This window comes from Rhodnius prolixus, unplaced genomic scaffold, assembly GCF_049639745.1.
Source record: "Rhodnius prolixus isolate KJV_2025 unplaced genomic scaffold, Rpr scaffold_3, whole genome shotgun sequence".
In the NCBI taxonomy this organism is placed as follows: Eukaryota; Metazoa; Arthropoda; class Insecta; order Hemiptera; family Reduviidae; genus Rhodnius; species Rhodnius prolixus.
In genome coordinates, this window is record NW_027411603.1 from 49287236 (window position 1) to 49299726 (window position 12491).

Sequence of the window (12491 nt, forward strand, 5' to 3'; positions counted from 1 at the left end):
TTTTCAACAATTTTCTTATTAAAAATGTAGTATAATAATATAAAGTAAAATTTTTTTGATTACAGAACCATTAGACTTGTTTTATTCTTTCCATTAAATATTTAATATAGTGTGAAACACTCTCGGGACTTCCGTTTCCTTCAATCCCTTCGCTTTCCAAACATTTAGCGTGAAAAGAAAAACTATCTAAGTGAAATAAATTCTAATTGGTGAAAATTCCCGTCTCTAAGCGGAAAAGAAAAACTTTATCCTTTATTTGCAAAATTTTGTAATAACTACTGCAACATAATATGTAATTCATTACGACAGTAAGAAAAAGTAATGAATCTAACGAATTCTATTGGTGGAACCCGAACTCTGGCCAGTTGTGAACGATAAATAAAATAATAGAAATAAGTTGGAATGAGTCCAGCAGATTCAGTTAGCTGCAAGACTTTTTCTTCAATTTGGAAAGTCTTCCCGAGGGCGCTGTGAGTGGGTGAAGGAAGGCACTTGGGAACAACACCAACTGGAAGGGGAAGTGGACAGCATCCGGAAGTAAATTACTTATTAGAAAAGATAAAAAAAACTTTAGGCAGGAAAGGGTGAATTTTTCGGCACAAAAGGGGCCACGCTAAAATCTATTTTCTCTCGGCGGAGATATTGTAATGGATGCCAAATGTTTTAATTGTGCTTTTTGCCCGGGTCCAGATGTTTCCTCTGATAACAGGAAAATCTGAAATTAAATATTTTTTCTGCTTTTTCCTTGATTTTCCTGGCCATCTTGAACTTTTTTTCTTTTCAGAACAAACTAGTCTCGAGAGTTTGAACTACACAAGGTTGAATGGCCATATTGACCTAATTTGGGTCTTATGACTTATTACAAAACATTATAGACTAGCAAATATATGGGTCTCTTAGTGCCGACCAACATTTGTTGGGGGGTCTGGGAGAGGAGACTTCTACGCAGGAACTACGGACCAGTGTGTGAGAACGGCCAGTGGCGTATTCGCACCAATGCGGAGATTCAAATCCTTTTCGGGACAAGAGTGAAACAAGCGAGACTAAGATGGGCTGGCCATCTAATGAGGATGGATCCCAGCCGCGGGCCAAAAATGGCGCTGGAGGGCAAGCCTGGGGGCAGGAGGCCCAGGGGCCGCCCACCAAATAGATGGATTGACCAGGTGGAGAAGGATCTACGGGCGATGGGCGTAAGAAGGTGGAGGACGAGAGCCCAAGAGAGAGAGAGAGGAATGGCAGAGGATAGTGGTGGAGGACTGTTGAGCCTTAGAGAAGAAGAATGGGTCTCTTACATGATGGCCGTGATACTTGGAGAATCAACGCAAAATCAACTGGGAGAAACAGTCGAAGAAATCGAAAAAAAAGAAGGCGAAGTTTTACTACAGCTACAAGGAGTTCCCACTGTTTTCCACGCAAGATTAACTCAAGAGCCACTGTGAATCCAGTAAAAATGAAGCCATCCAGTTTGCACGGGCGGTGCAAAATCACTAAGTTGCCGTAGGAGATATTTGGCTAACCGAGACCCAGTAGAGATCATGCTGCAATGGATAGAAGAAGAACCCTGTAGCCAGCAAAAAAAGAGCAAGCATTATCTACAGCCTCCGAGGCTGCCCCGCCTAGAAAAAAAAATGCTGCAAGAATAAAGTAAAGTAAAGGCGGCCCTTACTTCCGGCTACCAAAAAATTAGGTGACTTGGACGGAGGCGGCTGGAAAAGATAAAAAAAACTCACGGAAACTGGCATTGCTTTCTATGATTTTTGAATAGATTATTTCTTGTTCTAATAATGGAACTATTGATTCAATAAGGTGAGACGATTTTGACGCGTTACCTAATTACCAATTAGGCAACTAAAGTACATAACAAATTCTAAATATGTACAACCTTCCGGTCTTGAATTATGTTTTCGATTTTCCAAACTCGAGAGAATCACGAACTGTGTATTTCCGGTGGAATCCAAAATTGAAAAATTTACGTGTGATTGCAGTTTCCATTTAATGATGGATGTGATATTAAATAAAATTAAGTGTGGGGTCCCCCCAAAAACAAATAAAATAAAATGAAATTTGAGAATCGCATTTCCCTCCCACGTCCGGGTGTGGCCAGATTATAATAGAAAGGAACTGAAAATTATGAGCTAGATCTATTTTCATCATTTGGAAAGGGCAGTTTCTTAAGACTTGGATTTAGGCCACGCCTACTAAAGAAGAAATCTAACGTTTTTCGAATTTAAAATAGAACTAGAGCGCAAAGTGGCAGAAAATAGACGGAAATAAATATATATGTATCAAAGAAATAGTAAAATACTATTGGCTAATCCATACTCAGTCCTTCTCCCTCGACTATTTTTTATAAAATTTTCACATTTTAAGTATGTTCCAAGTAGGTTTGTATGTTCTATGCATCTCATTTAAAAAAAAATTCTAAAAATACACTTCTTACATCAGCTGCTAACAAAAATTAGGCTACCTTCCAAATAATTATTAGGAAGAAAATGATTAAAAATAGAGAAAAAAGAAAACTTTAATTTTCTTAAAAAATATGTTCATTCGGTTTCTATTTTCACCATAAATTCGTACCATACTTATTGGAAAATCTAAAAAGTATGTAAACCAGAAACAATGAACAATATTAAAAAAAAATGCATGCGAGAATTGCATTTCAAATGCAATTTAAGCAATCCATTGCCCACTAAATATTCTTGATTTTAATTTCAACTATTTTGAGCAAAAAATAAATTAAGCATACATATATTCCAAGTTTTAGTTTATACACAGTGTATGACTACTGTATTATACACAGTTTATAATACTCGTATTATAAGGCCTACGTATAAAAATTACTTAGTAAAAAGTTTTCTTATTTTATTTTAAAAATAATTTAAGGCGCGTCAATAACTAAGGTTGTTAGCGCCCGGAGCTTTTTTTTCAGTGCACTGCTGGCCTAAGTCCGGACAGTGGAGCTCTCGTTACAGACAACATTATCACCGGACGGACAATGAGCTGCAAAAAAGCTTGCAGGATGAGAAAAATCCTAAGGGCTAGCAGCCTGGATTCGAGCCCAGGATCCTGTTTGCTAATCTTTTTTCAGTTTTTCTATTAGTTTTAACGGGAATATTAAAGCCTTAATATTCAAGGAGATGAAATTTTACAGTTTTGCTTGGAAGTTATTTGATAGAGAAAAAGAAAGTACAAGAAAATCGTGTGGATTTTAAGGGGGCCAGTACTAGCCAATGAATGGTCAGTATTATTTAGCCTTTAAGGGTATTAAATCAAGGTACCTTTTACGGCCAAAATGCCTACATTGCAAGCAAGTAAATAGAGAGAAAAAGTTTTCTATAGAAACTGTTCAATTTCTTTAAAAAGAAAAACAGCTACAAGAACAAGAGAAAGTTCTTTAAAAAAAAAAAGGGGGGGGGGTAATTGAACCTCTGTTCTCCCCCCCCCCAACCACATGATTGGGCATTAACCAAGAAATAACTGGAGGGGAGATAACTTGCCTTCTTTGGGACCAAATTTATCTAAGTAAACCATTTTTGAAATAGCAAAAATCTCTGCACGGTTTGGACCAGCTAAAATGTGGGCTTTTACTTTTTTGTGACGGATGGGGGGGGGGGGAAATAAAACACAAAGTGTCCCCAAAAAGGCCCCCCCACACCCCAAGGTTTTAAGTCCAGGTACCAGCTCAAAGATTTCATCACCTAAGTAATCTATTTCAATTTAATGTCAGAATAAAAGCAGAGTCTTATATAATCGTAGTAATGTCGAGTAAATTTAGAACATTGTTAGAAGGCCCCCCCGGCAGTGCTACAGCGAAAACGGGGGGGCCCCAATGGAGCTATAGTTGTTTTTCGTGCCCCCTAAATTAGTTATAGAATAAACTAACTAGAAATAGGATCAAATAGGTTCCTTAAATCGATGAAGATAATTTATAATACAAACGGGCTGATGGAAATAAAAATAATTTTATACATAAGTCTTCTTCAATTTTATATACACATATTTACATAGTTATTTATTGTAATATATATTTATGAAATGTTGTTTTTACCTTAATGTTAGCGTTGCTGGTGGGGTATGGGCTAGCCGTAAACACCCTCTACCCCCTTATATATATATATACATTCTTTTTGTATGTATAAAAAGTGATTTTGAAAAAGTAGTATATAAAAATATATATTGTACAATGTAATATGGTTCTGTGCTTTTCACTGTGTATTTACAAGAAAAATACACCATAAAACAGAAAAAATGATTCGGAAAAACTGATAAGTATACCCACTTATGTACATACGGGTCTACCGTGAAAAATAAATGAAAAAAATAAAACAACACACTAAAATAAAAATATTTGTAAAGGAAAAGTAACAAAATAAAAAGGAAAAGTTCTAATCACGAAAAATAAGAAAAGTGTTAGGCCCAGGAAAATGGAAAAAGAGATTTCCATGGGTTATCACATGCTTTGTTAAACTTCAAAAGAAAAACAAAGAGAGGGCTTAGGAAAATAGTACTAATTATGGATTCTCTTTAGATTTGAGTTTTTCATTTCACGTTATTATATTTAAAAGAAATATATATATATATATTGAAGTTGAGGGTGTTTTATTTTTTGCTTTTCCAAAAAAAAAAGAAAGAAAAACAACAAGTTTTCTTGTGGGAAAAGGGGAAGAAATACAAAATTTTCTTTTTTCTTTTTTTTTACGTTTTCGCTAGCCACATACCCCTTTTCATCTGTGTTGTTTGGTAGTTGGTTTTCCTTTTCAATTTCCGTGATGGTCACCTCTCCTTGATCGCTGCTCTCTCTTCGTTTACTGGTCGTAGTTTTCTTCACTTTCCTCACACGTTTTTCCGTGGAAAATTGCATTTGAACTTCAACATCTGCCATTGTGTGTGTGTGTGTGTATAGTTTAAAAAACAAATGTAGGGAAAAGTTTTCTGTATACTTTCTGTTCTAGCGTATGTATGCCTAATGAATTATTTTTTTTTTAATGATAGAATTTAAATTTTCTCAATTTTAAGGGGTTTTTCCTTTTTTCTCTGGACTATTTGGGGGGCGGCAAAAATTTGGAGATAAGAACAGGAAATAAATAAATCGAGTATCTAATGAAGAGTGACTCGTTCGTTCGACTGGACAGAACTGACTCCAAGCTGTGTACAGCTTAAGACCTCCACTCGCCCCCTTAACACCCTCATTCGCCCCCTATCGATCCCCTCCAAACTACGGCTAGCTATATACACACAAACATTTCTACGTCATCATTTTCAAACGCACTCTTCGTGTACATATACACACACAGACACGAACACACTAAACTCACCAGCATCTTCTTCATCATCTGCTAATCTCCATCTCTTAATTTTTTTTTTATTTTATTTATTTAATTAATTTATTTTTCACCCTAAATCTGACTCATTATTTATTTTGTACAGTTTAAATTTTGTATTTCTGTTTTCTTCACAACACCTGTCTTTATGACGTGGCAAAAAATGTATCTAATACAAAAAAATAATAAAATAAAATAAAATCTAACTTCATTTGGTTAATCGTTGATAAACTTGCAAAGGAAGCCACCAATAGTGGGGAAATGGCTAATTATATCTGCACCGATATCAACTACATAATTGCAAAAGAAGCACTACAAAAAATGGCCAGACAGATTACAGTATTGGTAATAAAGGGAGATTCTATAAAACTATGTGTAGATCAGTTTCCTAGACAACCATGGTTTAAAAGGGAATTGTCATTAATAAATGGGTTGTTTACGACAATAAGCAGGCTGAGAGAGCGAACCAAGCGGTGTGTGTGGATCCGTATCTTCACAGGATCAACAACAAAAGGTCCACCTCTTCTCTTTGCGTAGATTGCAATGAGGAGGAGGATTTCAGGACAATATAATAATGAATATGTCCACGTTATGTGGTAGAAAGGAAACGAATGTTTGGTGATATATACGAGGTATTTAGATGCAGAAGATATAATATTCTCCACCAACATCTATGTGCTTAAATCTGTAGCAGAGCTAGCAATGAAATAGGAATGTATTTAAAAGTTATGGCCGATTAGAATGAATGCAAGAAAATGATTAGAGAAGGATTACGGTGATTTTAATTTCAGTTAAACTACTCGTATAAGGATGGCAGGAGCACAGAGTACTGATCCATCTATTAGTTGTAGTTTATGTAAATAGTTGGATATAGTAGAGGGATGAATGAGTGAAGCGAATGTATTTATAAGTAAGAATGGAGAGTGAGTGATATTCTAGTGATAAGCAGCTAGACGATGCTGCTTGTATGGCGGAAGCCAATGCCAAAAAAAAAAAATGTTTCTGGGACGGGGAAAATCAAAAATACGAGTTTGTGGGGGGGGACAATTTCACCCTACAATTTTCAGGAAAAAGGAAAACGAATTATAAAATTGAAAAACTGTGAAAGGCTTGAGAAAAGGCGAAACTAGGAGGTCAAAGGGCAGAGGAATTCTGTTGCCGAAGCTCTCCTTATTTTGTTGAAAGTCTTTTATAGGATTTAAGAAATGTCAGAAAATTATTTCATGATTTATGCTCCCACCATGATTAAAAATAACTAAATTAAACAAATAAAATTAACTATAAACTTTTATCACACAAATTATTAATAGTTGCCCTTTAAATATTAGCAAACCAGGTTGAAGGGAATAAAGGGAGAACAAAAACAAAAAAAAAGGGTTTTATAGTGTGTTAAACAACCTTGTGCAGACCTACTTAAAATGGAAGGCTGTACCTGTGGAGGGTATTTAACCTAAACAAGGGCCCAACTCACATTAGTAGGGCAACCAAGCGACTAACTTCCTAGAATTCGATCACTAAAATAACAACGCTATACCTTGGCAAAGGGAGGGAAGTGTAGTAGCCCTTATACACTCACATAGGGGGACCTTTATAAACACGAACCCTTTAGATTATACGTACTAAACTAATGTCGCTTTAGGGACAATGGACTGAAATAATTACATTGTTTGTTCTTTTTTTGTTTTTAGTCCTATATATATATATATATATATATATATATATATAAAGAAACAATTCCCTCTACCATTAGCTTGGTAATTATTGTCTAATTGATTATCATTTGTTGAAAGTAATGATCTTTGAACCTTTTATCAGTAAAGGGCATCCCTTTATCTCTAACACTCCGTCCGCGCATCCAAACTCAAGGTTCTTCATCTCTGTATAAATGCATAATTTTAAGAAAAAAACTCCTAAAGCTTACAGAACAGAAGATACTTTAAAGACAATGTAAAAGTGTAATACCATCAATAAACCCCATTGTGGTACTGGGTTCGATTCCCGGTCTTAGGCCTTGGATTTTATTTAATGGTTAATAAGAGAAATTTATAGTTAAGTATGTTAGGCGGTTAAGATATATTAGACCCGCAATGCTAAGATGTATTGTTGGTTTAGTGGGTTCGATTCCCCCGGTCTAGGTCTTGGATTTTATTTACTGGTTAATAAGAGAAATTTATCGTAAACTATGTTAGCTAGTCGCCTCCGTCCACGACACCTAATTGGTAGTTGGACGTTAAGCCCCGCCTTCAATACTATCAATAAACCCTGAGGATGATCTAGTCCCTAGGACGAAAGCTCGGCAGAAATTAAAAAAAAACATTAATGACTACAAATTGGCATCATCCTTTTCTTCCTTCTTTATTAAGAATCAGCCACCGAAAAAAGAAAAAAAACAGTGAACAATACTTGTACAATTTAAGTACTTTCTCCAAGTGCGAGCTTGAAAAAGAAGTGAGATCCTGACGAAGTTTTAAACTGAAGTTTGTAAGTCCAAAATTGGGCGATTCAGGATAGATTATCTAACAGGCCCGAGATCTTTGCTATTAAAACTTTTGCTGAGGAAAACCTGAATGGATCTTAGAAATTACGGAGATTTGCATCTTTTCGGACAGCCAAATGGGGACGTTATTAAAAATTATTGAGTGTGTTTCCTTCTACTTGGTGCTCTTTCACCCACTTTTTTTGGGGAGAGGACCTGTATTTTGAGGCTTAGAGAGATTCGGAGTGCGAAGGGGCAGAGACTGAACCCAAAGACCAGTCTCAGACTAACATCATAATTTAGCAGCCTATTTTTTTTTCATCGTTCACTTCCTTCTTAAAGTTGCACTGAAGGCCCTAACTTTCTTCAGAACTAACTATCGTCTGGTTTGGGAATGTAGAAAGGCTCTGGAACAACTGGCTGGGCACAATAAAGTTCAACTGGAATGGGTGCCGGGTCATGTGGAGGATCAAGGAGAATAAAACAACCGATCAGCTGGCCAGGAACGGGAGCTACAACTCCTTTCATTGGCCTGGAATCTGTCTTGGGGATCACCAAAGGTACAGTTCAGAGATTGGATCTGAAGAAAGCTTGAAAAGAACTGGGTGATGTGTCCAAAGGGGTCAAACACAGCAAGACTATAATGCCTTGGCTATGTAAACAATGGACCGAAGAGACTCTGTGCTTGGGGGCAGAAATCAGATTACTCTGATTACAGGCCTATTCACAGGGGCATGGTAGGAGCACCTGTACAAGGTGGGGGCTTATTAGCTCGGAAACGTTTTGCAGTTCGTGTCAGAAAGAGGAGGTAATGGCCTCTCAATCGGTTCTTTGAGAACCAGAGGAGTTAGTAGAGCAAAAAGGAACTAGTAGGGAAAGTCCTCAACCTCTTTAGTAGGAGGAGGTTTCATCTACTAGATCCAAAGAGGAGGGCACAATAAGTCTCCTGTGGCTGCCGGTGCCGTGGGGCGTGGGTCCCGTCCCGATTTTTCTATTCAATTCTATTCTAGATTACCTAAACCGCTACCGATTCTAGATGAACAGGGGCCAACTGTACAAGGGTTTACTATGACAAAAGCGTCTACAGGAAGAACTGAAGCAAAAGTACCAGCATAATAATAAGCTTACCCGACCGTGCTTAGTCTTAACTTTCAACACCTAGATAAGCTGCGCTTATCTGCATACTGACATTAAAAGAAAAAATACGGGCCATTTGTTTTCTTCACTTCCTGTTTTGGAAGGAAGGCCTCCATTTAATAAATGAAATAACTTCCGAGCCGAACCAATTCTCACCCTGGATATCTTTAAATATCCCTCTGCTTCTTGAATCTCAAAATAAACTATAAGAAGATAAGCAACAATGATTCAAATTTTTAGAAAACAGTTGCCAACATCACTCTGCCTTAAACAATACTTCGCACATATTGTACAAAATTAACAAATCTTAGATAACAAATCTTTCTGCACCTTCCTCTTTGCGAATTATTAATTAATTTATTGTAACCATGGATACACATAAATTTAAACAATTATATTCTTTGTTTTTATTCCCACAGACAGAGAGATACATATTCTAGGCTGACAATTTCTCTCTTTATGGAGCTGTTTAGTTTTAGAAATCTGTACATACATACAAATTACTCACGACAATGCCTATTTTTACTCACAAGTAACAAAATGGAGAATTTACTTTGGTGAGTTACTAATGAAATAGAATAAAACATGTTTGAGATTTTTATTACTGTAATAAATCAAAGAAACGGAGACATAAGTTTAATAAAAAAATATTTTTTGTCTTACAGGATGTGTGTACGATCTAAGAGCGAATCCTGTATTAAAGAATAATAAAAATAATAATAATAATAAATCGTAAATAATAATAATTGTATTCTTAAAATCCAGACAGTTTTATCCTCTACATTTATTAAAGTAGTTCATAGTAAAATAATAAAATAGTTTCTTTTATTAATTGTGTTAATTAATACTAAATACGTTATAAGTAACAAAATTGTGGCCCTTTAGTTCGTCAATTGATTTGATTTATTAAAGATTTCCGGTGAATGTTGTTTTAAATAAAATTATCTTAGTTTGAAACGTTCGCTGCACTTCCTTCTTAAAAAGTCAATTAAATTATAAGTCACATATTCCTGAAATATTCTGTAACTGAATATTTACAGGAAATACATTATATGGTAAAAAAAACGAAGTAATGTGAGCACTGCAGCTCAATACATCGTAGTAATTATTTTTAAATCAAAGTAACTACTCAATTGTTTCTGTGCTGGAGTACAGGAACCAATTATAAGGGAAATTGCTGGTGCCTTAAACGAGAAAACGACAAAAATGCTAAATTTCAATTAAACCACACACTTCCGGTCACGAACTTTTGCTAGGGCAAAAGGATGATTGTAGGTCTATTATCTGGCCACTGCAGGCTCAGGAAGCACATGCATCGCATGGGCCTGGCAGATGATAGCCTTTGTTGCAGGTTCTGTCAGGAGGAGGAGGAGTAATACGGTAATGCACGTGTTGTCAGTGTGGAGGGGCTTGTCTGGGCTAAGGATGTTACTTCTCGGTGAGAAAAAACCAAGGTCTTGAGAGCTTTACCCAGGAGTTGTTTCTCCACAGAATTAAGAGTCTGATTAAACGGACAGGTCTGGAGGGCGATCTTTAGAGTGGGGGGAGCCACTATAGATCCAAAGGGGTCACAATGGCGTAGGCCTTGAGGCCGCCCTGGTTTAATCTATCTATCTAACCCAGTGATTCTCGAACCACTGTGCCGTGGCACGCAAAAGTGCCGCGAAAGTTTTGAAGTGTGCCGCCCAAATTTTAGAAATGTATACAAAATAAAAATTATATATTAAATTGTAGAGGACGACATGAGAGTAGCATTATCATTTATACGACCAAATATAAGCTGTAAATAACATCAAGCTCAAATTTCTCATTAAAAGTATTCTTATTATTAACTTGTAATTGATCCCTTAATAAACATATACTGTTGTTTTTTGGAGTATATATTATTTTATTTTATATTGAAAATAAACATAAACTATTTTACACAGTGTATTATAGGATAAGTAAAAATACTTTTAAACTTATTGTTAGTGTACCGCACCAAATAATGAAATTGTTAAAAGTGTGCCGCCGCGACAAGAACAAAAAGATTGAGAATCACTGCTCTAACCGTTCGTGCTATCGTGCTACCTGATGACTTACGGTAAAAATTAAATAAGAAGTTTCCGAGTTTTCTGTTCTGTTTTCACAATTAGAATACACAAACACACTTTTAGACGATTTTCCAGAAAACCAAGGTAACCTTTAAACATGGTTTTCTTTGAGTAAAATTCAATGGGAAAAATTACAAAAAAAGATTGCATACTTCTAGCCAAAGTAGTAAAAAGAGTATGAAAAAAGTTTTACTTAAAATTAAGCTCTGACTTCATATACTTTTATAAAGTATAAAAAGCTAGCGTCAAGCCAGCCTTATTACAGCGCGGGCAATTGGTCCGCTAGTAACATAATGCAGAACTATTATTAGCCCATGTTATAAGCCAATACACAGTGCCTATAACTTAATGTGCATGCCTACGCAACACTGTATAGAGAACAGCAACGCCCATTAAACTAGCATTTGTCCAGGAGAGTGTGCAGTTAGACAGAGCGCATTGCGGATATTAAGACAAACATAGACTGGAGTATAAAATACTGAGCCGTGTGTATGTCCCGGAAGTCTCTACCAGGAGCTAGATATATAAATAATATCAATTTATCTCTGACGTAGAAAGGAAAAGGCAGGAAACAGGAGAGGAAAACTTGGACGAGGGCTAAACATTGCTGCCCCAAAAAATCAGCCCAATTTTATACTGAATGTGTTTCCTTCTACTTGGGGCTTATTTCACCCACTTTTTTGGGGAGAAGGGGCCTGTATTGAGACTTAGGGAGATTCGGAGTGCGAAGGGGAAGACACTGAACCCAAAGACCAGTCTCAGACTGACACCATAATTTAGCAACCTATTTCCTCTCAACGGTCACTTCCTTCTTAAAGTCTTCCGTTCTGTTAATGTCTCTTTTCTTCTACGCAACTTCTTTAATCTTCTTTTTTCTATTTTTTCTTGACGCAAACCAGAATTATGCAACAGAATCTAATTATGTTGTTCGTATTTTGTAAAAAAAAAAGAACCTGCACTTCTTCTAAGTGCGTTTACTTAGATAATGGACTTGTATTGAACCCTTAAGTCTTCCAGTACATAGACTTTCGCATTGTTGTGTTGCAGATAATTGGTTGTAATGTAAATAGAAGAATTGTGATTAAAACTGCCCCGGTAGGACAGTTGTATAAGGGTTGATCGTCAAAAACTGCACAAATAAGAGTTGTTTTTTTATTTGTTTGTTAAGTTACACCAGCGCCTAGATACGCCATAAGTAACAATGGCAATAACTGACCACTACAAACTCACTAATTGAGGGGAGAAGTTACCCAGTGATAACACTCCCTAAGTCGTCTCCCAGGATTAGCTACTCTCTTCAGAATAGAGAAAATCGCGAGGCCACTGGCTGAATTTAATCGTCTGGGAGGATGATCTGGATGGTGATGAGATGATAAATGGTGGTGGACAAGAGGATTGGAATGAGAGTGATAAAGTTCTGGATGAAAACTTTTGTAGCGAGTTCGTGTAACCTGGGCCTACAAA

The 12491-nt window shown here is 36.3% G+C and overlaps 1 protein-coding gene and 1 long non-coding RNA gene across 13 annotated transcripts in view; one reads left to right on the top strand and one right to left on the bottom strand.

Moving 5' to 3' along the window:
* The window catches only part of Lmpt (four and a half LIM domains protein limpet), a 434583-nt gene that overhangs the window by 71417 nt on the left and 350675 nt on the right, over positions 1 to 12491 (bottom strand). Inside the window, exon 1 of one of the 9 annotated variants that reach the window (XM_074126573.1) lies at positions 4719 to 5194. The exons of 7 other annotated variants lie outside the window; for them this stretch is intronic. In XM_074126573.1, coding sequence (XP_073982674.1) covers positions 4719 to 4882 — 164 coding nt within the window. In that variant the 5' untranslated portion in view covers positions 4883 to 5194. Of the gene's footprint in view, positions 1 to 4048; positions 4108 to 4718; positions 5195 to 12491 lie in introns of those variants that run through there. One more of the 9 variants, XM_074126575.1, reaches the window with a different exon arrangement.
* Positions 9319 to 12491, top strand: part of LOC141453404 (uncharacterized) — a 40206-nt gene continuing 37033 nt past the window's right edge. For all 4 annotated transcript variants that reach the window (XR_012457981.1, XR_012457978.1, XR_012457980.1 and 1 more), the window contains exon 1: positions 9319 to 9491. This is a non-coding gene — a long non-coding RNA (uncharacterized lncRNA). The remainder of the gene's footprint in view (positions 9492 to 12491) is intronic.